Raw genomic sequence first — 27,442 nt, 5'->3', positions numbered from 1 at the left:
CCTTGTCAAAAGTCACAGTTCAAAACAGATTCACGTTACCAGAATATGTATTCATTTATGATTTTTATATCATATAATCCCCAAAATAATTTGAGGAGGTTACGAACTACTAATTAGTAATTAACATTTATAGTTTGATAATATTTTATATTAGACCACTGTTTTCTAGTTAGTTACTTATTAGAGCATAAATTAGTCTGAATAGCTGTTATATAACTGTGCAATAAATGTGCTTTTAGTGGTAAAAATCTAAATCCGGAAGTGGGAGTTCATTACAGAGAACAGTGCAAGAGCAGCCCAGATGTACACCAGCAACTTCAGGACAGCAGATGAATAATGGATACTTCAAGTCATGTCAGCAACAGAATCTGTGGAAGAACTCTGGAGAAGCGAAGATACCGGATATTGATGACCTGGGAGGATTTAGGAAGCAGTAAGGAAAAGTGAACTTGAAAAAAATCTAAGCTATGTGGCATGTTACACTTGAGAGAGAAAGAAAAAAATACCAAAAAATTTTTTAAAAGCACTTCATTTGAAAATATGAAAGCAAACAGAATGAGTAACAAAGCTTCAGCTGAAGGAAAAAGAAAAAAATCAAGCCATCTCAAATTAGGTATCAGTCTTGAGAAAGTGTTAAAGGACATTTCCTCAGAGACAAAATACAGATAAAGGGAAAGAACACAGGCAAATTAAAATGCATAGAACTGTCAAGAACTAGAAAGTCACCTTAGAGGATACATAGGAAGCAGTACATAAAATGGCCTTGAGGGGAGAGGGGCACAAATCCTGCAAAGTCTTTGCAAGTGCCTTTAATTATAAAGGAAGCTAGACACACAAGTTCCCTGAAGAGAGACCCACCCAAGAGATTCTGATTTTTTGCTCACACATTGTTTCGAGAGAGACAAGCTGTCAAAAAAAAATTATGAAGAGTCATTTCATGAAATAAATTGAAGCTTTCATCTCTTCAAAGATGTGTGATTAGAAAAATAAATCATATAGCTCTTTCAAATCACAGCAGTAAAAATAAAAAAATAGCATTATATACATCCTACTTGCATTTAATGAGATAGGGCCTACAAGACTGAGTTCTCAGTATTTACTTTTATTTCCATCTTGAACTTGAAGCTTTCAAGCAGCTCTTTTGGAAGAGCCAATTGACAGTTTTCTTATTCATTCTAAGAATCTGTGAATGCATTTCATGCACAGCAAAATGAAAAACTAGGTAAGAAAATAGAACGGTGCATCCTCTGTTCTGGTATAACCATAATGACAGTCATTAGTAACTTCAGAGAGATCAAATTAATTGGCATATTCACTCCCAAAGAGTAGGTATTATTAGTATAAAATGAATTATATCTCAAAATAGCAATTCCTGACAGACAAGAATGACATGTCATTTGGTCTCTGAAGTCCCATGGAAATGATTTCCACTAACCTTCCAGTTCGCTGGAGTTCAGGTCCACTATGTCCTCCGTGGGGCTCAGCTTCCCCATGAGCTGCTGTTCCATTTGGTACAGCAGGAATCTTCCTCTTCTCCTGCAGGAAGTTTTGTTGTTGTTTTTGTTTTAATTCTATGTATTAATTTTAAATAACAATATTTTTTTTTCTTGAAACAATGGGCAGAGTGATGAAGAACCCAGGTCATATGACTTATTGGCTGCTTGATGTCTGGGAAGTTATCTAACTTCCTAAAGCTTTAGTTCCTTCTTCTATTTATTGAGAATAACAACAGTAACTGTCTTATAATGTGGGTGAGAGAACTACATGAGGTTACAGGTATTTATTCATTCTTTCAACTAACATTTATTGAGTGCCTAGTGACATTCAGAGTTAGATATGCTAGAGTTGCAAAGACAGCCAAGAAAGAAGATTTTAGGGCCAGTGGGTACACCTTAGTAGTACAGTGCTTGCCTAGTATGCCCAAGGCTGGATTTGATGGCAAGTAAGGAAGGAAGGGACTGAAAGAAGGGGAAAGAGGGGAAAGGAAGGTAGGGATGGAAGGGAAGGGAAGAAGGAAGGGAGGGTGGGTGTTCTGTGGGGAGAGAGAGAGAAAAAATTTATAATGTCATGTAAGAATAGGAGAGATGAAGTAAAAGAGGCGTCAGAGAGAGACCAAGGATGGGGTGTATTTTGGACGAGAAGGTTAGGTGTGGTGATAATTACATGTTGGCATAGTTTAACTGTTCAGTAAATTTTATTTACTATTTTTGGGGTATATTTTCCTCTCTAATCCAACCGATATCTTCTCACCCAAGGAATAATTTATAATAAAAGTCTTTCTGACTCACAGACCAAATTCTATTTCAAAAAGAAACTTCTAACTGAACCAATGACAGATTATCTGAAGTTTATGTAAGTTTTGTTTTTCTCTTAGATTTATTCGGCCCACTTTTTTCAGTGACAGAGATTTTTGAAGAAAAAAAAATCACAAAGTCATACCTAAAATCCTACCTCTGGTGATCTTAGATCATACCAATGTGTTTAAGAGAATAAATTAAACATTTTGAGTGGTACAATTACAATTTGTATTATGTGCCATTCCAAAATAGAATTAGTACAGAGGTTTCCTCAAGAAGTAAAGGAACATTTGAAAAAAGTCATGTTTATAAAAAATATCAATAATTTTCTGAAAAAAATATAGGAAATATTTTATGTTCTTAAATACAAATATGTTGACATTTCAGAAAAGTGCCAAATCCTTGGAATATACCAGTAGACAAATTAGGTCAGTGGAGCTTATAGTGTAATGGGAAAGGTAGATGATCAACAATTAAATACATAAACTAATTCAATACTGTGTTAGAATGCATAAGAGCTATGGAAACAGAGCAGAGTAAGATGGGTCTAAGGTGTGGGGTGGGTGGTGAAAAGGTTGGCATGGCAATTATAGAGTGGTCAAACAATTATAGAGGGGAAAAGATCATTTGAGAAAATGTTGAGGGAGATGAGGGGATCAGTTGTGGAAATAATTTGGGGATATCCAGAAAGAAAGAGCAGCTCATGGACAGTGTTAAGAAGGAAGGAGCCTTCAGGGTTTGAAGAACAGCACCAAGGATACCTTGTTGGTTGGAGAGCTGTGAGGTAAAAGGAAGGTGTAGGTAGTGACTTCTCAGATGTGAAGGGACAAAGGGATGCTGGATTGGGTAGATTTAGTAGGCCAGTATAAGTACCTGAGTTTCATTCTCAGTAAAATGAAACATGTTTGCAGATTTTGAGGAGAGGAGAGGCATAATTGAAAATGGGGTCACTCTTGTTGCTATTTTGAAATAGATTCTAGGGCTGAAGGTAGAAATGATAGGACGCCACTTAGGAGACTAATTTCAGTAATGTAAGAAAAAGATAATGGCAGGTGGAACCAGAATGGCATTTCAGTGGCAATTGAAAGATATGGTATAATTCTATATAAATACTGAAAGTAAAGCTAACAAATTTCCTGCAAGAATAAAAAGAAGATATAAGAAAAAAGAATTCATGTTTTTGGCCTGATCAATTGAAAGAATGCAATTAAAAGTTAACCAAATAAACCCAAGAGGTTTAAGAAAACACCAGAGACTCTTCAGGAATCCCTATACAGTACTGCCTTTCAAAATCACAAACGCAGGGTCGGGGATTTAGCTTAGTGGTTCCACTGCCTGCTTTGCAAGCGCAAGGTCCTGAGTCCAATCCCAAGTATCAAAAAAAAAAAAAAAATTACAAGTGAGGAGATGTATACAGGAAAAGAAATATGACAAAATATAATTCAGTTCAAACTTTCAACATGTTAAATTTCAGCTATCTATTGAACATTCAAGGGCAGACATAGGCTAAGCAGTTGGATAGATAATTCTCAAATTCAACATTGAAAATAAATTTAGAAGGGCTGGGAATTTAGCTCAGTGGTTCCACTGTCTGCTTCACAAGTACAAGGATCTGAGTTCAATCCCCGGTACCAAAAAAAATAATAATAATTAATAATAATAATAATAATAAATTTAGGAAAAGATTTTTAAACGCTGAGATTGGATGATATTATCAAGAAACTTTGTATGGACAGAGAGGGGAAGATCATTAGGCTTGGAGTCTTGAGTCACTTCAACATGAAGAAACCAGAGAGGAGGAATCAGCAAAGGAAAGTAAGAAGTGACCAATGAGACTGTAGGAAAAAAATTTTGGCATTTTGTCAGTCAATCAAAGAAAGTATGACAAAGAAAAGGCAGCATGAATTCTATCAAATCTTGCTGATTGGTTGGTTAAATAAAAAACAGAGAGAAAATTCGCTATGGGATTTAATACTGTGGTGATCATTCACGGCCATGATGTAAGAATTTCAGTGAAGTGATAGGAGCAAAAGCCTTATTGAAGTGTTAAGAGAGAATTGGAAAGAGGAATTGGAGGTGGGTAGTACAGAGAACTTTTCTTTAATATTTGGTTGCAAAGGGAAACAGAAGAAATGGTTGGCTTACTGACAGAGGTAATGATATCAATAGTTTTTTGTCATTAATAGTGTGATATATGTTAATAATCATAGAAAATAGAATGAAAGGATGAATGATATAGAGGAGAAAAAGGAGAATTGGTAGAGTAATGGCCTTATGTAGAGATGAGACCCACTACAGATGTAGAAGGCTTATTTTAGATAGTTCATCAGTAGCAGTAAATGGGAAGGCAGAATATGTCTGTACAGATGCTGGCACACAGATGGGTGTGATGAAAGTTCTTTTATAATTACTCAAATTTCCAAGAAAGTAAAAAGTAAATCAACATATGAGAGTGGGGGTCACAAGGGTTGTGCTGAAGTGAGGAGAGGACAAGTGTGAAATGGTCATCTAAAGAGAATAACTGGACTTGGGAAGGACAGTATGATAAACTTTTGGCATTAAGGAACCACTTGAGGTATGTGATCATGAGATCACTGACTGAGACCAGTCAATGTAGTTATATACTTTCCTTCAGCTTCAACTATATCAGTGTATGTACAGAGTAAATAGTTGAATTGTCAAGGCTGGGGATTTAGCTCAGTGGTTTTGCCGCCTGCCTCGCAAGTGCAAGGTTCTGAGTTCAATCCCTGGTATCAAAAAAAAAATCAACTAAAAATAGTTGAATTCTCACAGAGTTGTGGATTAGACAAGCAAGTACATAAGTAATAATATTATATGGAAGCACACATCATCATTCTAACTCAAATCATCATATAGAATTGTGCTATCTAATATGGTAGCCATAACCTCATGTCTATATACATTTAAGTTAATTAAAATAAAAATTTGGTACTTCAGTTGCAGTAGCTATATTTCTAGTGCTTAATAATGGCTTTATTAGTATGAAACATGGACATAGAACATTTCTAGAAAGATCTATTGGGCAGCACTGATGCAGAACATCAGTACAGAGAGAATGAAGCATTTGTTCAAGGCCATACAAATAGATAATGGCAGGGCTGGGGATATAGCTCAGTAGCTTCACGCTGGCCTGGTAAGCACAAGGTCCTGAGTTCAATACCTGATTACCTCCCCAGTAAATAGATAAGGCAGATCCCAGATACCTTGATTCCTAACTCAGTATTTTTTGTGCTACTGCCTCTCAATTCCCAGAATTTACTAATTCTTATTATCTCCTAAAAATAATAAAAATATGGACTTATTCAACTTGCCTCAAAATACCACTCCGCAAAGGAAATATTTTTTTTAAAAAATTTATTTCACTTGTAATGTTTCAAGAACTAATTGCTGTTACCGTGAATTTTTTTTTTTTTTTTTTTTTTTTTTTTGTACCGGGGATCAAACTCCGGACCTTGTGCTTGCGAGGCAGGCGGCAGAACCACTGAGCTAAATCCCAGGGCCTACCATGACTTTTAAAGTCTGAGCCTCAATGTTTGTTTTGCTTTGTTTTTGAGACAGGGTCTTGCCATGTAATTCAGGCTGGACTTGAACTCACTAAATATCCCAAGCTGGCCTCGAACTCGCAGTGACCCTCCTGCTTCAGCTTTCTGAGTCCTGGATTACAAGAACGCCCCACCACACCCGCTAGTCAATGCTTTTATTGAATTTTTCCAAATAACATAAAGAGCTTCTTCTTATTACTTCAGGGAGCATTGTATTGTCTTTTCCTTTAGTGCAAAGATGTATATAAGGGCAGAAATGAGGTGATCCCTACAATTACTCCTTAAGCAACTGCTTTCTATTTCATAGAGCAATTAAAACTGTGTAGTTGTAGTTATAAACTTGAAAAATGGTGATTATTATGAAGTGAAGTCATTTTTAATAATTATAGAATTATTTAATAAGAAAAACATGGGTATGAGATATTAATATAAATATATATAAATATATTTTCTTAAGTTGACAGTGGAATTGAGGTGCCATTTTTAAGTACCTATGGTTAAGTGGCACATCTGTTCACTTGCCCACCTTTGACTGACCAGAAAAATGTCTAAGTCCAGGATTGGGTCAATTTGGCCATAGGTCTCTTCAATAGGAGCAGTAGCATCAGACCAGCCTGGGAACTCCCCAGAGACAAGGTCAAAGACAAGGCTGACTAGAAGACAACTGGGAGTGCAGACGGAAAATACAGTAGGAATATTCTGGCAATATGAGGAGTAGCCTCTGAAAACATTTGGCTACCACTCTCAACAGTAATGCTTGCAATAAGAAAATGATTCCCAAAAGAAACAAAATTCTTTATTTTTATCTTTCTGGAATGCATGCTCGGGAAAATACATGATCAGTTTTCTTAGGTGGAAGTTTTATAATTTTTAAACCATACATTTGCCCAAAAGTAAATATAAACATAAGAATTATAATAACAATCTCATCCCCATTTTCACTGTGGCTAGCAGTAACAAGTTTTCCACATAATGTGACTAAGCCATGCTTTTAAATTTTTCTAATGCTTGCCAACTTCAAAGTAAAGTGTCAGAACACGGAAAGATAATAGTACAGTTTATCTCAGGTCATATTTTACATTGTTATTAAAATGTAATATCTTTTAAACTGAGCCTAAAATCTTTCCAGGCACATAAAAGACTGGTTCAGTGGCTTATCATCAAAGTACCACATTTATCAGGGAAGTGTGTCAGCTAGTATCAAGGAAGACTTTGTAAATTCATGCTTCTTGTATCTCATAGGTAGAAATTTAAATCACTTGAATCTTTCTAATGGGTATTTAAAAGACTAAAAATAATGGGATTTAAAAAAATGTTTTCAAATATCCGTACCTGAGAAGGAACATTTTTGGGAGGTTCTATTCGAATGCTTGGATCCCATTCTCCAGGAGGAAGGACAGTAACTTGATCCAGAAATTCATCGATTCCTGATACCAAGTCATTACGATCTTTAGCTTTGTAAGCAACATCATGAAATACCTATAGGAGAAAAGAAATATCATTCACAGTTTTAAAAAGTATTAAACAATGATGCATTCAGTTCCCAGGTATCTTACATTTGATTCTAACATTTTGAAGAAATAGGCAGCCCTCACTCTAAAGAAGTTTGAAATATAAAATATTATAATTTATTTTATGAATCCACACAGATATCTATTTCTCTTTGGATGCCAGAATGAGAATTGAAGTTTCTGTAAGTGAGAAGTAAAAGAAAGGGAAAAGAGAATGAAAGGAAGCTTATAAAACTAACATTAATGATTTAAATTACACAAAGGTTTGGGTTTGCTTGTTTGTTTTTGAGTGAGGATCTCACTATGTAGTTTAGGCTGGGCTTGAACTAACTATGCTGCCCAGGCTGGACTCAAACTCACAGTGATCCCCCTGCCTTAGCCTCTAAAGTTCCCTGAGACATACACCACCACACCCAGCTACACAAAGATTATTTACCTGTGAGTAAAATAAAACTTTCTGGAGGAAATCCTTGATAAAAAGTGGAGATCAAAAAAAAAAAAATGAAGATCAAAATTTTTAGGATATATTAGAAATTTCATGTTTGTACCCTGGCATCCACAATCAGATTATAAAGATTAACTTTTTTTCATTTTTAAAATTATATTATTAACTAGTATTTTCTGGACATATAAAGTGAAGAAAGTATATTTTTGATCCAAGTGTATGTGATATGTACACACATAGAACATCATTAAGACTATTAACAAATATTCCAGGCCTTCTTTGAGACACATAATAGGATTGCTTTTTTTTTTTTTTTTTTTTGCCTTCTTTGACATTGGACTGGGTGTGGTCAATTTTGGTGTATTTATGTCTTTTAGACTAGAAGTTATGAAAGCACCAGTATGTGAACTACCATATTACTTTTTGTCTGGTTTAGGGATTGAAAAACATAAGTACAAAAGGGAGTTTTTGTGAGCCTGAGTGTCTAAGTGACTAATGAGCAGAAATCCTAGCTAGCTTATGTTGGACATTCAGCATGATGGAAATAAACATTTGTTGTTTTAAGCCACTGAGATTCTAGTTGGCTATTCCTAAAGCATAATCTGACCTCTTCTGTTGTAAACAGAAATGATATACTCAATTAATAAATGAAGAAAGAAAAAAATAAGAATAAAATGGAAAACTGATTTACACTAAACATAATATAAGCATTTCTGATACTTTGTATTTCACATAAGACAAAATGGAACAGAAAAATATTTGAGGTAGGGATTTCTTTATTATTCTTTATGTTGTGCTGTTTTAAAGTGATAAAATATCGCAAAATTTCCGGGAAAATTTTGCTTTCAAATATTCTATTCCACTTTTAGATGATTTCTTTCAGTTTCTGGTTTGACATTAATCTAAACTGCTGACAAAGTGATCAACTTTTTTGAAGAATTTTTCTTGACTTTCCATCTAAGAACACAAAATACCATCGATACAATAAATATAGTCCTTCCTTGGAATAATATGAAAATATCAAAATATAGTAATGGTTTAGTTGTGTTTTGAATAAGATATTTTTAAATATTAAAAATAAAAATTTCCCTGTCATAAGCCACTGATTTATCAAACAAACCAGGGCCTCATACATGTATGCTAGGAAAGAACTCTACCACTGAGCTATTCCCTAACCCTCTTCCCTTTTTTGAGACAGAGTCTCTCTAAGTAGCCCAGCTGGCCTCCATCTTGGAACTTTCCTGCATCAGCCTATTGAACAACCAGGGTTACAGGGCTATACCACCCCACCTGGCCTAATTGCTCTTGTTATAGAATTTTTAAAGATTTTTAGCCATGTATTACAATAAATACATTAGTAAATTATTTAGGGATATTCTAAACAATGCATAATCTCATTTGTACATTTACTATTGATTTTGAGTTAATGTTTTTCTGTGATCTTTCACATCTGCTCTTCTCTTTAACAATAAGAACAAATTCCCATATTAGACTGAGGAATACAAGTCAAAGAAAAGTTATATTACACTCTTTTTATGTTCTTATTTTTAAGATCTTACTTTTTCTTTAGACATTCACCTCTTTGAGGAACTGATGAAAGCTTTTTCTAGTCCAACAAAATCTACATACAAACTTTTTTACCAAAAAAAATAGTGTGCTACATCAGAGAAATTGCAAGGTCCTTAAAATCTATCTACAACCCATCTAATAGTCTGAAGATTCCCAAGTTAGGAACATCTACATATACATCAGGCAACTGTAGAGTTGACCAATGTTTCATGGCTTTTTGGTGTCACATATACTATTTTAAAAACCTGCTATCTCTTTTTATTTAGATCTTAAAATTACTTAGCTCCAAATAAAATTTGCAATGATATTAAGAATGGTACTATGAGGAGAATATTAATATATCCTAAATGTTATCACAAAATTTTCCTTAGAATATTGTATGAATTTGTGTTAATTTATTATTCGTTTTGACCTAATTTTTCTCATGGTAATTGGATAGTGAGAATTGGATTCAATACAGAGAAACTGGATTCACAGCAAACTGTTGTGAAAATAGCACCTCCAAAAGTTAGGTGTATTTAGAGGGAAAATGTTTCAAATAAATAAATACCTCGTCTGTCATTAGAGTTGCAATTGATCTGCCAATCTCATGGTACTGTTGACCCTTTCCCAGGGGCCCCAGAAGAATGAACAAAAATCTGTAATTAAGAAGAAAAAAGAGAAATGTTTCAAGGTAGAAATACAAAACTAATTCAATAGTACAGAATCATTCATCTCAAAGGAATTAATGAAAATGAGGAATTTTATGTGAAATATTTCCATAGCTTTTCAAAACACATTATCTTGAAACAATTTTAAATGATTGACTATTCCACATAAGATCTTTGAGCAGTGTGAATATGTAGTTGTTTTTATTTCTATGTTTTCCAATGTAGTTATCTGTACAGCCTAGACTGTTATTTTGGGGAATTTTAAGGATTCTATTATTCTTAGAAGAGGATGGTAGGAATGCAAAATCTGACTAAAATTTTCTGAATCAGAAGGAAGAAAATCAATTATATATAAATAGAGAATAGTTTAAAAGGAAAAAGGTAACAGTAATATAAACAAAGAGAACATATGATCAGAAATGTGTAGGAATATGTAAATTTTATATGAAGAATCAAAGATCAATTAGGCAGAAAAAAGTTAATCACCTATTAATTTCAGTGCTAGAGAAATAAAAATGGTAGCTGCACACTGGTATTCCATCTAAATTAGGCTGAAGGTCTGGCAGATTCATCATTACAACCTGTCCTTTTGGGCCGGGGACTTAGCTCAGTGGTTTTGGCTGCCTGCTGCACAAGCACAAGGACCTGAGTTCGATCCCTGGTACCAAAAAAAAGGAAAACAAAAAAACAACCTGTCCTTTTAAAGAAATCAATGCAAACTCTAACTTTAGAGGACTGGTAATTGCCCTGTCTAAGAAAAGGTCAATGCTTATTGGAAACTGTGAAAATTAGAGAATGCTTTATATTTTGCAGTACAGTCTTAGGGTGCGAATTTGCTAAATGGTTTATGTTATTAAGAATGAGGAATAATAGCTCTATAAGGTATATTGAAATAGTTAACTTTAATTCTATCCTTCATTTAACTGTAAATGTTAAGACCACATGTTTTTACATGCAACGGGTATTATAGAATCTTAAGGGATAAGATTTATTAATTTTTGAGTTGTAACTGAATCCCAGGAATATGGTTTGGGTCTAGATGTTTCCTCAAAGCCTCATGTGGTCAAAAGTGTGGAACTTTTTCTGAGGTGGCCAAATCTGGAATGTGTGATGCTGGGATTAAGGGCATGTGATTACTAAACCAGTACACATGAGTGATTGGTTTGGCAATGCCCTAATCCAGGTAGTCTGGATGGGATAAAGGAGGCAGAAAGATGCTGTTAAGCTCTCTTGTTGCTTTTGCTGTCTTCCACCACCATGAACTGTTGCCCCTCTGCCATCCTGCCTTGCAGCCAATTATGGACTGAAACCTCTACAAACTGTGAGCTAAATAAACCTTCCCTCCTTTAACGTTGGGTGTTGGGTATTTTGTCGAAGCAATGAGAGAAAAGTAACTAACACACCTGGTCAATTAGTATAATACAGAAATGTCTACTATGTATTAAGGAGTACTTGAATGTGGTGGCAGATATTTTATCAACTATAATACTGCTAAGAAATTTCCTAACCTATGTGCATCTTGCTATATTTTAGGTTTTCATTCCAAGGGCTATTTATAAAGTCCTAAAAATTATTTTCTGACATTTGTACTATATGTTGCTATTATACTCATGGTATCCCTTTTTGTCCTTCTAAGAAAGGATAATTAGGAGCCCCAGTGGCTTTCTTTATTCTATTTGTATAGCTAATCTTCTTCCATTTTTCACCTTTCCTAACTAAATAGTATTTAGTCCTTTGAATTTCTCCTCATATAATGGCTCCACAGCGCCTCTAACTTTTCCTCAATTGGTGTCTACACACATTTTGCTTTGTCAGTATGAAATGAGGTCACTGAAACCTAACAGTTTTCAAAGTGAAGGAATATAACCCCATTTTTACTTTTCTCTACTCCTGGGAATTTTTCTCTTCTTTCATTTGAAATACAGGAGCCATCACTGTCATACAGTTATCATATACTAATAGTTGCTCACACACCTTCCCAAATGGTGGAACAGAATAACTTCTGGGACAACTGAAAATAATTCTAAACTGTTCAAGTAATATCCCTACAATTAGCAAATTTGACATGTTAAATTCAAACCCTAAATTTCTAAGAACTCTAAATAGGTTACAGATTGTGCATAGAAAAATGAAGCTTCATTACCTTCATACAGTTCATAAACCTTCATAGAATCAAACTTAATGTGCTCAGTTCAACTTTTCCCCTTTTTAATAAAATTGGTATGTAGCAGAAATCTCAGTAGCCCTCAAATAGGATTAACAGAAACTTCTATGATCCGATCTGAATGGTAACTAGGTTTCTCCCTCAAACCTGAGTCAGACGGGAACTGCAACAGTGAATCCCACTCCAGGCACAGAGGCCCCTACAAAATGAGGCCTCTCCTGGGTGCACTATTCCAAATTTCTGGAATATCTTATTCATAATCAAAGCATGGAGTGATACAATCTGCTTTGTTCTAAGTTTATTTTAAGTTAAGAAATCCATAGAGAAAACAAATTCTATAAACCCATTTGCCGTAGCACTTGAACATTTCATCATTTTAAATTTAATTTTTGCAAGAGAAACCATAACAACAGCATCTTAGGCAGTTATAGCATCAAGCAAAGGGTGCCAGTTGAGTGGAAAATGGGAACCTACACAGACATCTTTTGCTATGGGAATGAAATTAGTGTGAAAGGCCATCTGTACCTAGGAATCACATTTGACTGCAAAAGTAAGAAACAAAAGGAGGTCTCTGGATAAATTTCTAGGAACCTAACATGTTAAAGTCAATATTCTTTTTATTCTTTATTTTTTCTCAATTTTATCTGTGGATAACCTTACATCTTTAAACTAGGAAACAATGATAAACAATATAATTTAGTTTATATTATCCCTAAGGTATTAGTTTTTATGTATAGTTAAATGAAAAACAAGTTCATGTAATAAAGTTAAACATTTACTTTTGATTTAGATTCAAACATACTTCCATTATGCTACTATCAGTGATTTTTCAGACTCTGTGTAAAAGAGGCAGACTGTGCTAAGGATTGAAATATACAGTATATTTAATAGACCAGGCCCATCCCAATGATGCCACTCACATGCATTTTGAAGGCATACTCAAACATAAGCTAAATCTTGGAAACTAATCTTTTTTAGGATCACTCTTGAGGATTCTCTCTTTCTTAAATATACAGTTTAATGTAATATTTGATAAAAGTCTAACACTTAGTCACTTTTTGTACCAAAAGTGTAAAATAAAATTGGTATGATTATATAGACTAGGATCCATAGAGATGAGGAATATGTCTAACATACAACAAATAAGTTGAAAGGGGAGGAAGAAAGGACAGAATGATTTTTTAAAGCACACTGTTTCCTCCTCCACAAACAAGAAACAATAGTTTATTGGATGACTTGTTGGTTCATCATTAAAAGTTTAACATGAAATTATATTTAATCCTTATTTTCTCCCACAAAAAAATTATTTAAGAAAAGCGTAGAAGACATTTTCATATTTCTTACCTGGTTGGGATTGGAACTTCAGCCAACCCCTGAAGTAAAACAGCTGGAGATAACCTGACAAATGCAACTACAGTTCTATCTAGGAACTCCAGTTCTCCAACTAAGATGTTTGAAGCTTCAGCGCCTGGAGGAATCTTTTTCATAAAATGCAGATCAACCTGCAAGCATTGCAAAGTAAATAAAGTAAATCAAAATTAGAAAAATTTGGTAAATCATAGTTTACCACAGTGTTCCATATATAATAACCCATCAATACATTTGGTTTAAATAATACACATACTTAAATTTCTCACTTACTTTTTTTAATAATAACTTTTTGTGGACTATTTTAACTTATCACCAATAATCTGAATATTCTAATTTTTCTACTCATCATTGTTAAAAGAAGCTTCTACAAAATCAGCAATCTTGAAGTGTTCAAAAGGGAAGTATAGGTTCTCAATTAAATAAATACACTGTAACCATAATTTAATTTGTAGTTGTCAACAAATTTAATATTTTATGCTGTTACCTTAATTTTAAGCAATACACTTCCATTAATTAGTACTTAACTTATGGCTATTCAAGATAAATATAACCATGCTTCTTTTTACAGTATAAGTTATAACTTTAGACTTCATGTTATTCTAATTTTTCTGTGCTCTTCATATTGTAAACATTGTCTTCTAATTCTTCAATTTCAGTTTCTCATCAGAGAATTTAGATATAGGAGAATAGAGAAAAAAAGAATAAAAGTATTAACATTTTAAGTTGCTGAAGATTCATGGTTGAATTTCTAACATGGGATGTCATTGATTGAAATGAATGAACATAAAACAAAAGTGATCATTAAGAAAAAAATGCTAACAGTAAAGTGGCATTTGAAAAATGAATGTAAAATATCCTTCCTATGAATAAGTATCAATTTTTATGCATGGGGCTACAGTGAAAACTAAGCAGTGACTTTAAAGTAAAATTTACACAGCCTATTTCTTGTTTCTAATTCACTTGAGTTGCTTTTTATGGAACTCCATTTTTAGGGGAAAAGGACTTTATCTGCTCTTATAATTGGTTTTATGCTCTCCTGTTAATGAAATGGGGGCCAAAGATCAAAGGATTAGTCCAGAGAAAGAGAAAAGAGCTCTGGCAAACATGGGCGAGGCTAAGATATTTTTAGACCATACTATTCTTTCACAGGTTTAATAATTTGAGTATGTTTTTTTCCAAGAATTTGAAAGTGAAAAAATTAAAACTTTTAAGAGTACTTTAGAAAATTTAGTCAAACTATAGTGACTAGATTAAATCTGTTGTTTTCTGAAATTGACCTTAGTATAACTATTTGGATAGTTTATAAAGAATTAGCCTTTCTGAGGATACAAGTGACAAAAACATAAAATCTAGAATGTGAAATATATAGGTTATTACAAGGATTAAATTAAAAATAATCTGCACTACTTAATTTAAAAATCAAATATAACCAGTATTTTATTAAGAAAAAGAAAATTTATCAAAGCAAAATTGCCTATAAAAAGAAATACTTGAAAATATAAACTCCAAAGATTTTACAGCACAAATATACTTCCACATACAAATTTATAAATTCATAAAGGATGTATATTGGAATATTTTATGGATATGTTATAAAATCTATCATTTAATTTATAGATAACAAATTTACTTTATAAGTAAGGTTAATTTTATGGAACTTACAGAATTTTTTATATTTATTTTTCTAACTAATAGAAATTTACACATTGAAAATGCTTTAAATTAGTAATTCTTTACATTTTCACTATAATGCTAAAATTCTAAAATGAGAATAAAATATTTCCCATATACAATTAGTCCTATAAAAAAACTAATTTTCATAAGTCTTTCAGAACTTATATGAATAAACAATTAAATTTTGCACCAGTAGAAAGAACAATAGTGCAATATTAATATACTAGAACAAAATTTAAAATAAGAAAATAACTTTTAAAGGAACTATAATTGGTAATAAATGTGAGTTTTATTCATAATACCAAGTTTAAATTTCATCTAGAAAACTTTCTTAAATTCATTAATTGCTGAAAAAATGCCACAGCCAAATGCTGCCTATTATAAAGCCTGTCCCTCAAATAGATGACAATTATAGAAATAATTCCTTTAAGATGAAATTAAATTAAATTAAGAAGTACCTAGTACAGTAAAATAGTTTATTTTTATTTGAAAATAAAAATATGGCCCTTACACACTTAAAATCAGGTAATATCTGATATATCACTGATATCTGTTATTTAGAAAAGGCATTCAAATATACAGAACTTAATTTCAGATGAATAAATTGATCTTTTGATTGAAAATATAAGAAATTATAGTTATATATAATAGCCATTACATCCTATGCTATGCATTTTATTATTCATGGAGTAGACATCTATCTGGGGGTAAGATTATATAATTACATTGTTATATATTATATTATTACTGGAGTAGACCTATATAACATCCCTACCTTTTAATATGACAAAAGATCATATTTAAGGACCACAATTACAACTACCTAAAAACAGCTCTGGAGATTTAGGCTGAACCACATCAAGTGGACTCAAATACTTGAAATGGACAGAAAGAAATCTTGGAAATTTTAGCTCCCCTGAACAGGACTTTGAAGAATTCAAACTATATACTCTTCTGAATCTGGATTTAGACTCTTGCTACTGGACTTTCCAGACCTCACTGTAATGCTATGACAGGAAGAGCCTTTCTTCTGGGCAGTTGATCTATAAGCTGTGGGTGAGAAATAGGCCATCTCTAGGGAACAAAATTATACAGAAGGTCATTGTGGAATTGGAAGTGTATGGGCAAGCCATACACTTATGGTTAAGGTTGAAGGAAAAACAGACAGAAATTTAGGGAAAATGTTTAAATCTTCTTTTTCTTTTCTTTTCTTTTCTTTTCTTTTCTTTTTTTTTTTTTTTTGAGATAGGATCTTGCTGTGTAGTTCAGGCTGGGCTTGGGCTTGAGTTTACTATGTAGCCCAGGCTGGCCTCAAACTTGCAGAGATCCTCCTGCCTCAGCCTCCTAAGTGCTGGGATTACAGGCATATGCTACCATGCCCGGCTGTTTCAGTCTTAAACCTATTGTAGAAGCACAATAAAAGTAATAGAGATTCTTTGGGGAAATAATGGTGCTTTAACACTAACCAGAGATTTTAACCAGTTCTCTTAATCTCTCCAGGATTCAGGTTTTTGCTGGATAAATGAGGATATATCTAAAGTTTCCTACAGTTCTAGGATTTAATAATACAATTCTCTGTCATATGTTTCACACACTAAAGATAGATGTAGAAGAAAGTTCTTTTTGTGAAAGAAATTATGTGAAACCTTCTTTGAGTCATTTGAAATAAAAAAGAATACCATTGACATAAAATAGTCATTTTCTGTCAGTTTAAAAACAAGAGGCATATATAATGTCTTCACATACCCACTTTGAAATGCATTACAAAAAAGAGCTAAAATGTGGCAAATCAGATTATATTCTAAATGAATGTTTAAATGAGTAAAGTTGATGGGCCTATCCATGGGAATGGTTAAAATATAGAGACTGAAGGTAGGAAGCATACATTGGTAATCACATGAAGTGAATAAGTAAATCAAAAAACTTTTTTAAGTGTCAGAATACTACTAGGGTTTGGAGTTATGTGTTAAGACTTAAAATATTTAAGTGGATAAAGCAATCTGGAGATTAGCTGAGCTTCATAAATTCATTACCAACCTGAAATAATTAGGCTAAAAAAACCTTAACTCATGAACTTGCAAAATCTGGCAAAAAAATTCTTTCTATAGTAATAAATCATAACTGTTTTTGCTGATCTCTACTTCTCTGCCCTCCTGGGTTACAAAGCCAGGACTGTTATTTGGTTTCTTTTTGTTTGTTTGTTTTTAAACTCTAAAATTAAAGGCTTAAATTATTTTGAATCTTATAGGATTCATTAGACATATTCATCACAAACACTACTTGAGGTACTAAAGATCCAATAGGGTCCAAAACATTAAATCTGGTCTAGTATTTATTTTGACAGTATTATATATCCACCAATATTAATGATAATAACAGCAGCCACCTTTTTGAGCATCTAGTACACGCCCAGCTCCCCACCAGGTTCTCTCTATAACGTGTCATTAAATCTTCACAAGAGAATCACAAATACGTATTATTATTATTATTACTATTATTATTATTATTTTACAAATTAAAAGGCCGAAGCCTAGAGGACTTCTCCCAGATTAGATGGTTCATAAATGTTACAGTCAGAATTCATGTTCTTTCCAACATACCATTCTACAGACAAGAGACAGGAACAGAGGTGGCTGCAACTAGGGGGAAGGCAACAGAAATTTAACTTCCCTATTAAGTGGGCAAATGAATGGAAATGCAAAGATGAGATGTGGAAAAAGATTAAAGGGAAGAAAATCTATTTTTCACTCTGATTATTTGGGGGACCTGGAGATGAAACTACTGTCTTCAACTGACAATCTTCATTTTCTTTCATATGTGATGAAACACTTTTGAAGGCTGCAAAGATAGGTCACACAAACAAAAAAATGAAATGATATAGAGACACACAATTCAGAATAAGGGTTACATTATTTTAAAAAGCTAAAAGGTAATTTATTTTAAAGGATGAGCTGTGAGGTTTATAATCACTGTTTCTGAGAATGTTAAACATGCCCTTGTTATACTGTTAATGCTTGCATAAATAAATAATCAACTTTTAGGCCATTGCTTTTAGATATTATTTCAAATTAAGGATATCAGAAATTAAATGTATGGCAGTTTGTAACAACTTTATTCCAACTTGCAGATGAATGAAGATGCAATGCTTTAAAAAGATAAATTTTTAGAGCGGCAGATGGAATACACTTAACTGGTTTAATATTGGAATCACATGCTTCCATACAGTGAAATGAACTTTGAACCACTGTAGAAATATAGCCCGAGGATGCCCTCACCTCTCTCTCTTGCTGGTGTGGAGGTCCTTTTTCATGCCTTTGTTTCATCCCACATGGACTAGTATGCCCCTTTTGTTGGCCTCCCAGTCCCTGCACGCATAATTAACAGGCTTAAGCTGGTACACCATGCTCCCAGGAGACTCCATCAGGCACCAGAGGGAGAGCATGCACATAACTAGACCTAGATCATTTAGGCATTGTTACAGGATTCTGAAACAGGTCCAAGGAGCTAATTACTAAAAAGTCTTTTGAGAACCTTGATTCAGGCTACTTCCTCTACTGCTGCTTCCCATTCCCACCTCCTCCCACTACGACAATCATCTCCAACACTAAGGCTTTATCAAAATATTAGCTCTAAGTATCTACTGTTTCAGCCACTCAGATAATGAGAATTGCTCCCCCTCCTTATATTGAGCCACTATTAAAACTTTTCTTTCTATTCAACTCTTAGTTTTGAGAATTTACAATAGAACAGAAGTAATTTCAGGAATTTGCTTTAAAATCCCATGTATTCATTGATTTATTATTTTCTTAAATACACTTCAGTAAATGATTGTATCTAAATTCTCCCCAATTAGGTATATCTCTCAACATAGTCAGTCCTTTCTCTACTTTAATTCAAAATTGTACTTCATTTTATTGTGTCCTTCTAGGATTTCCTTACAGTAAAGCATTTCTCTGAATTACAATAAAAATCAAACTTTATATTATATTATTTGGATTTACACAGAGGAAAAGTGATTTTGAAAAAAGCTAGCAAAGTTTTTAAGCAATAGATTAAACTTCTATTAAATGCCCTGGGAAGTCCAGGTATTCATTTTAATGGAAGAAATATATTGTACCAAGTGGCTGAATCCTGAAAATTGTTCAAAAAACTTACATATTCAGTTTTGTGAATAAGCAAAACGTTGCATGTGGATTTAATGCTAACATTATCTATAACAACTTCAAGCTTTGAGCAAGAAACAAAAAATAGTACATGCAAAAAATTGTGTCAACACCTCTTAAAATAGATAGCAACTTCTAGCAGCAATTTAGCAGCTTACTTAGATGGGAGAAAGAAAGAAAGCTTACCTTGCTAAAGTCAACAGTACTGTTTTCTCTGCTAACATCATTTTTATTTTCAATACAGGCTGGAGCAGACTGAGGAGAAATAACCTGACCTGCTAAAAAAAATCGTTATTACAGAATACAGTTACTTCCACAGTTCTAGACATAATGGATGAAATAAGAACTTCAATTAAACTACACTGATATGTTTCTTAATGTTTTATGAGGTAAGCATGAAGGGTCAATATAAAAAGATCTATATCAATACAAAAGTTCTTACTATTAGTTACAGATAGAAATAGGAGAAAACAGTCAAGAAAATTTAAAGTAATTTTTGCCTTAAAATTTGAAAGATTACTCTCCCTGAAGAAAAAAATGTTTTAAAATATCTAAATTTAACCATGATTTTATACCATCAATGATTTCTAAGTACCAACCAAAACAAATGGTATATATAAAAAGATAAACATCTATTAACATTTAAGCTCAGATTGAAGAATTTATAATGTAAAACATAAAATATGAATATTTATCTGAAACTATCTCATGTAATAGTTTTAGATTCTATTGCCTCTAAAAAGACAATCAAATATATTCTTCAGCAACAAGTTTTAGAGAATTCTATATTAGGAGTTGAATTAGAAACATCACACGTTATAAATATGATTTTTATGTCTGTGGCTACTCAATTAGATAAGCATATTGATACTGGTCTACTGTATGAGAAAAGATAAATTAGAACTGTTTTACTTTTCCATTAACACTAACCCAAACATTATTTTATAGTTTTATTCTTGATTATAAGGAAAATGTTATTAAGTGGTAATAGAACTGGGAAAGTGACGATAGCTAGATATGGTTAGATTCCATCATTCACTAACTATGAAATATTCTATCTAAAACCTGTATGAAGTTAGCAATGAAAAGAGAAAATTAACCAGATTTACTTACTCCCACATGTGTCTGTCTTCTTCCCTAACCTCTCACTATCTTGATTTGCTACTTTTGCTGTGAAGTGAATGACAACTCTACTTTGAAGCTTTGACTGTATTTATGATCTTAATTCAGTAACTGAAAAATACTGTTCTTACTCTCATCAGTCTTAGACATCAAAAATATTCTGCCTAGCTCTTCTCTCTCCACCTGCTTAACATTCAATTTTAATACAAGTTCTCCTTTATTATGACCTTCCCCAGTTACTGGAGAACTTCTTCAAAGTCCTACAGCATTTACAAAAACCTATTTTCTTTCAATTCTTTCCTGAAAGGTCACTTATTCTTTGTTACCTAGAAATCACTAAGTACAACTAAAAGCATTAATTACTTAATTTCAAATATTACTAAAATTTTACTTTTTGGACTATTAATCCTCTTAGACAGGAGTCATGTGCTAGTAGGTACATCATTCATGGTTTGAAAGTATTATAGGAAAGTAATAGATTTAATATTCTTCTAGAAGTAAATACTGCTAGGCTCTCATTTAAGAATAAAATAATATACTTGATGAAGATAAAAGTAAAATGACTTTTAAAAGCAAATTTACCTCATAGGGAAATTGTTTTAACTTCAGAGAAATGTCAGGCAAGCCAAATAAATCATTTTCATTCTCCCATTTCTAACTGCAATGTGCAGCTATGACTGTGAACTGTTCATTAGCAGCCATTCAATTTACCATTCTCAAAATAATAACTGTAATTTTAAAAAACCTTTTACATAATGCATTTGTGCTACTAACAGATGTCTTCAATCACCAGTTTCACATCATTTCTCTGTATTTTTATGAGTTAGAACATTAGATATATTTAAGCCTAAATTTATTGAATGTTCTGTAAAATTGAGTGGTGAAATACAAGTCATGGGAAAATTAAATAAACATGTATCTGCTTTCTTACAATAATTTATTTCACTTGGTATATTACTGCATGGAAAAGTAATTACTTAATTCTTTAAGCAAACATCTACAAATGAAGAGTCAACAACTCAGTGCAAAATCAGCAACTTGGAAGAGATTAAACTCGAGGGAAAATGTATTGAAACTTGCGATTTGAATTGAACATTTTTGTTTTCACTCATATAGGTAGAACATTTCATAAATTGCCACCAGTTCATTCAATATGGTTAAAACATTGACACATATTTCCTCTTGGAAATAATTTTAAGTATGCATTAATATTATATGTAATAATGTATTTTGATATTTACTGTTCTATGCTATTCTTATTCTAAGATGATTTTTAAAATTATAAAATATTAATTTATAAAGTTGATAATCAGGAAATAATTTAGGAACTACTTCTCCTGAACATTTTAAGTGATACTGACTATGACTTAGTTAAGAGTATTTAGCCAGGAAACATATTAGATAATAGTAAATTCCTTGCTATCTCTAGATTCTAGATATGTACATAGAATGTATGCTAATGCAGGAAAAAAGCATAAAAAGTATGAGTCTATATAGGAATAAAAAACACAAATTTTTTATCTTTTATATTTGGTACGACTAGGTAGGTATATTTATCAAATAAAGTCCTACAAAGTTTAAAGACATTTTAAAGCTTGGTATTATTTCTTTAAATATATATTAATTTGTTTAAATGAAATGATACACGTTAATGTGTGTATGTTCAAGGCAACTTTGACAACTTGCCAGGTTACAGTAAAATATAAAGGTTTATTACATAAAAATTAAACTAATAATTTTATTTTGGGTTATTTAGAAAAAAACAGAAGACTTTACATAAAGCCTAAAATTTTATTTGCTGTATATACAAAACTAAAATTTGCATGTGATTTATAGTCCAAAGACCTAGAAACTTCACATATTAAAATAATCTTTGTAATTCTGCTGCCAGTTACAATCTTTGTTTAAATAAGTCTTTTTTTTTTAGTTTATTCCAAGTATTACTACTTTTCAGGAAAAGATGTTGGACTTGGATTTCAAAATTAATTTCATGAACTCAAATACCATTATATCAAATACTCAATAGATTTAAGTTTTGAAAAGGCATCTCTAATTTTCTTGCTGATATGAAATGACAATCATGAACTCAAACACTATTTCATAAAATAATCAATAAATTTAGGTTTTGAAAAGACATCTCTAATTTTCTTGCTGATGTCAAATGACAGTTTACAGGTGTAGAATTTTTACTTCAGTCAGAAGAGGATGTTATTTCATAAAGTTATTACAAAGAAATTACTAGAAATTTTACTTTCTCAAAAAAATAGTATAAAGTTAGAAATTAGAAGTCACATATGTATAGGTGCTTTATGAATTCTGATTTTAATAACTTTTCTATGTCACAATGCTACAAATGTTTTAACCTATTTTTATATTGCCTTTACTTTGTCCAGTAATAAGTACCCATATTAATATTCCCTATAAGTGAATATCATTGCAATGCTTAATTACCTTTTTTACTATAATATCTACATAATTTTGAAAAATAACATGACTGTAAAAAAAAGACATTTACTAACTTGGTAACTTCACTACATTCAGGGTAAATTATTTAAAAATTGATGAAAAGTGGAAATCATTAATATTAACTACTAAATGTGACTATTTAAATATAAGCATTTGAGAAATCTAATACCATCCTTCTCTATTTATCATACATGTATATTCTTTGATTTGTCAAATTCAGAGTTCTTCATTTTAATCCAAAATTCCAGTATTTGTTTTATATCTTATCAATTAAAATGCATATTATGTAATATTTGTGTGAATATCTGTTTAATTTTCTTTGAGTTCTGAATTGATTTTTTCCTTTGGATTTCAATGTAAGAATCATATACAAAGTTATTACAGTTCATGTATTTTTTACAGACAAATTATAAAGATGTGGGGCAAGCACTGGAAAAAATTGAGATGCTATAATTCAAATGACTACTAACTAGAGAATATAAGCCTGGCTTCCACTTGTCATACCGTGAATTTTTCACTAAGTCTAATGCATAGACATTTCTTTCATGATAAAGTTGTGGGGGAGAAATACGAGATTATAACAGAAGTACTATTTCATGACTAAGTCATATCAGTATCATTGAAATACCTTATGTAAACATATCTATATGTTCTCAAGAAATACTATATTAATTTTTATTATATTAATTCATGTTAAGTCTTTACATATAGTTCTCTTTTTAAGTAAATGTAAGTATTGTAAAATAGCAGCTTTTAAATTTCTATTTGGCCAAATTCAAATCAGTAAAAAAATATATCACATAAGTATATCATTATTTGCTCCTGTTTAGTCCACTGTAAATCATGTGTACAAGAAGGAAACTGGGATGAAGACATGGAGGTACATTACTATTAACCTACAGACCAAGCTGGTTTACACTACCTCGAAACCTTCAACGCATTTAGAGTACCCAAAGGGTAGGAGATGAGGGAGGTACAGAGATGAGATGAGCCTGTTAGAGACAGACACAAGACAGAGCAAAATAAAGAAATATAAGGATGAATGACAAAGTTACATACATGTGTAACAATACATTTATTCATGGGAATAGAAAACATGAAGAAAGAAAGGCTAAATACTTAGAAAATGCTGATTAGGTGAGCTATATTTCAAAAACATGAAAAGTATGCACATAATTAAACTTGGAAAAAATTAGTATGCCTGAAAATAAATTAATGTAATATAAGAAGTAACAAATTTAACACATCATCTTAGAAATATGTTGATTGTGAAGATGTAGTCTTGATTTCCAAAACTCAGCAACAATACAGCCTTTGAACAGATTCATCAATTCTGTCAACAATATCATCCTGATTTTTTTTTGGAAGAGTAGAAAATAATCACCTTCATTTAACAAATGTTTACTTCTTTCATCTATTTTCTCTCAAGCAATACTAGAATTATTATACTAGCTTTATCTTTTTGTTTGAAGGCAGAACATTATTAAGGATAAATATTAAACCCTGGGTATCTTATTTATGAGATTACAATATTTAAAAAGCAAGAAAGCATAAATATCTAAGCACATAAAGACATTATGTATCTGGAAATAAAAAGCACAGCATTTGTAAAAGAAGTGTAAGGCAATTAACTGTGGTTCCAAAAGCATAAATAAACATCATTTACAATACATATGTATACATTGTTTTAAGGGATGAACTCTACCAAGATCTAAAGAGTCAACACATATCCCATTCTTCCAAATGTTCTCCAGTAATCTGTGGCTTAGCAGAATGAATAAAAGACTTTCTGCTCTGTAACTCTTTTGAGATTATAAATTAAAAGTATAAATGGCAAGCCTTCTGAATAGGAGGAAGAATAGGTATGTGAAGGAAAAGGAAGAATTATAAATTATTAGTAAAGGATAGAATGGAATGACAATACCCTATACCTAAGGAAATTAAGAGTCCCACATTATTTTCAAAAATAAAAAGTTTTCACAGAGTAATAACATTTTATAATATATTGGTAATACAGATGTCTCAGTATGTGAATGTATAACTTAAATGTAAATACATATTTATTTTACTTTCTAGATCACACAAGTCTTATTTTTATTTTTAGAAAATCTTTCTAGTTTCAAGGAACTATTTGAATATCCTTGAAAAATTTATTTTGATTACTTGCCACCCTTACCCTTTTCAGGGTTCAAATGTCAAAGTAGATATTACTTTTCTATTATTTTTGCCATTGTTTTGCCAAATATAACTGACACTTTTTATTGAAACATCAGAATCAGGCATTTAATTCTCACGTTTTGATGCTTAATGAAAAGTGAAAGTTAAACACAGCATGGCGACATTAAAAATGCATGGTGAATCCATAGTATTCTGCATCTTAGTCATGAATAGAATACAAAGAATATCAAGTAAAACATACAAAATGGTAAACCAGTGTATTTGGAAATGAGATTAACAAATTATTACAAATTACTAAAAGAAGTATGAAAATAATGTGGTCTTGGGGAAGAAAAACAAGGAAATACATTATCTTGTTAACCTAATTATAAATCGAGAAAGATTCATATTAAAAATACTTGCCCAGTGTCTGAATGTTTAACCCTTAGGAATACTATCAAGGTAGCTTGCTCAGAAAACAATTCGATTAAGGAAATTAAAAGCTTTGTTCTAAATGACTCTTTTAGACTTCTTTAGTCAAGCATCAGCTCAGTTTTGAGGGTATTTCAATTACTTTGCCCCTAAAGCAAAAGCGCATTTTAAAAAGAGGAGAAAACCTTTATCTATCTCTATGTTTCTAAAAGCAAATGTTTTGTTGTTGAGTGTCTAGAAAATTCTCACTTTAATTCCTATTCTACAATCTTAAAAAAAAAAAAGTCAATCTTTTTTTTGCATGAAATATTTTACTGGGAGTTTTTTAAATAAGAATATCATTTTTACTCTTTTGGATGTTTAAAAATGGCTTTGAATCTCTCTGTATTACTGCACCAAAAATTTTAAATCTCTATTGCATGTTTTGAAGCAAAATGTCAAATCTGTATTTATGGCTATGAATTTCAATTTGTTTGTTTATCTAGAGTTTGGCAGTTTTTAGAGTTCATAAGTAGATTGAGAACCTTAGTAGTAAAGGTCCTTCACACTTTTTTACACTGCTGGGTAGGAGATTTATTTCTAAATTGGTGAAGTCTATACATATTTTCAGAATTCTCAACACACATAATTATGTAAAGTGTGTGAGGAAGCAAAACAGAGTCATAAGGAGGTGTTATAAGCCTAGGCTTAGAAAACCAATTCTGACAGCATACTCTACAACAATACTTAATTGGATATATGAATCTTATTATAAGTGTTTCCAAGTTTTTATTACCCTAACGTATGCCCTAAAAAGATTTGTATGTGTTCAGATAAAGGCTGATTGTACAGATGGTAACAGAATCACTCAGATCCTACTTTTTGGAAAAACTAAGCTATTTCCTGAATAAGACAAAAAGCAAGCTCTCAGAAAACCTTGTATCTGTATGTATCTATATGTAGACGTGTGATTCACTGCTGTAATTCTATCATCTCTTCCAGGTTTAACAGAAGTTTAAAGTAGTAACAGTAAATCTAGATCTGCATGATATTACAACAAAGAATTGATCCAGTAAATTCCATACACTCCTCCCTCAAGAAAAGAGAAATGCAATGAAAGTTTTCTATAGTAAATATTATTCACAACAAAATTTAGATATAGATTATAGGCAATTCAAAATCCAAAATTATTGGCTTTTTGAAGAAAGATCATGTCTTCCTGATAGAAATATATTTTTTATTTTCCAATAAATGTAATGAAAAAATTTATGTTTCCAAACTGTGCTTGAATTTTTATAAAGTTAGTTCATAGGTATATTTTGTTAAGGTTTTCAAAATTGTGTAGAACAAGCCCATATTTAAAATTAGTAAATATCTGAGTCAATTTTCTTAACATTATTAACCCAAATAAATACTCGCATTGCAAAAACAAAAACCACTAAAATTTTTATCTCTCAAATTATATGTCTCATTTTCTCATTAATGTGAATCACATGTTTTAAATCATATTTAGAATATGAATATATTTCAAATATATGATTTGATTCAAAACAAGTTATACATTCTCAGAATATTCAGTGTAATCCATAAATACAAGTTGATGTACATCACAAAATACTCATAACACTTTAGTGAATTTTATGTATGCATAATCATAGATTCTTTATCTAACAATAATAATTTACATTCAGTCTTTGAAAGACCTTAAAAATAAGTATTTAAAATATAATTTTGCTATTTAAGATTGGTCCTTATTCTGAAAGAAAATTGCACCTACACCTTAAAGTATCTCTTTCATACTTGTTTATATATATTTGATCCAATTGTATGAAAACTGGTTAAAATTGCTATGCAAAGCAAAGTTTAGAGAAAACTCATT

At 31.7% G+C, this 27,442-nt stretch overlaps 1 protein-coding gene across 20 annotated transcripts in view; it reads right to left on the bottom strand.

The window, feature by feature from the left end:
• Slc4a10 (solute carrier family 4 member 10) overlaps positions 1 to 27,442 on the bottom strand; it is a 308,057-nt gene that overhangs the window by 53,093 nt on the left and 227,522 nt on the right. For 10 of the 20 annotated variants that reach the window (XM_087199463.1, XM_087199438.1, XM_021265616.2 and 7 more), the window contains 6 exons: positions 19,594 to 19,685; positions 18,520 to 18,609; positions 13,544 to 13,701; positions 9,936 to 10,023; positions 7,193 to 7,339; positions 1,436 to 1,536 (listed from right to left, as the gene is read on the bottom strand). In XM_087199463.1, coding sequence (XP_087055589.1) covers positions 1,436 to 1,536; positions 7,193 to 7,339; positions 9,936 to 10,023; positions 13,544 to 13,701; positions 18,520 to 18,609; positions 19,594 to 19,685 — 676 coding nt within the window. The remainder of the gene's footprint in view (positions 1 to 1,435; positions 1,537 to 7,192; positions 7,340 to 9,935; positions 10,024 to 13,543; positions 13,702 to 18,519; positions 18,610 to 19,593; positions 19,686 to 27,442) is intronic. The other 10 variants (XM_087199486.1, XM_087199476.1, XM_087199457.1 and 7 more) reach the window with 3 other exon arrangements.

The sequence above is a fragment of the Heterocephalus glaber genome, unplaced genomic scaffold, assembly GCF_053883595.1.
Source record: "Heterocephalus glaber isolate CG9 unplaced genomic scaffold, H.glaber_assembly_v1.0 deba00000347, whole genome shotgun sequence".
NCBI classification, from domain to species: domain Eukaryota; kingdom Metazoa; phylum Chordata; class Mammalia; order Rodentia; family Bathyergidae; genus Heterocephalus; species Heterocephalus glaber.
This window is presented reverse-complemented; position numbering and strand designations above follow the sequence as displayed.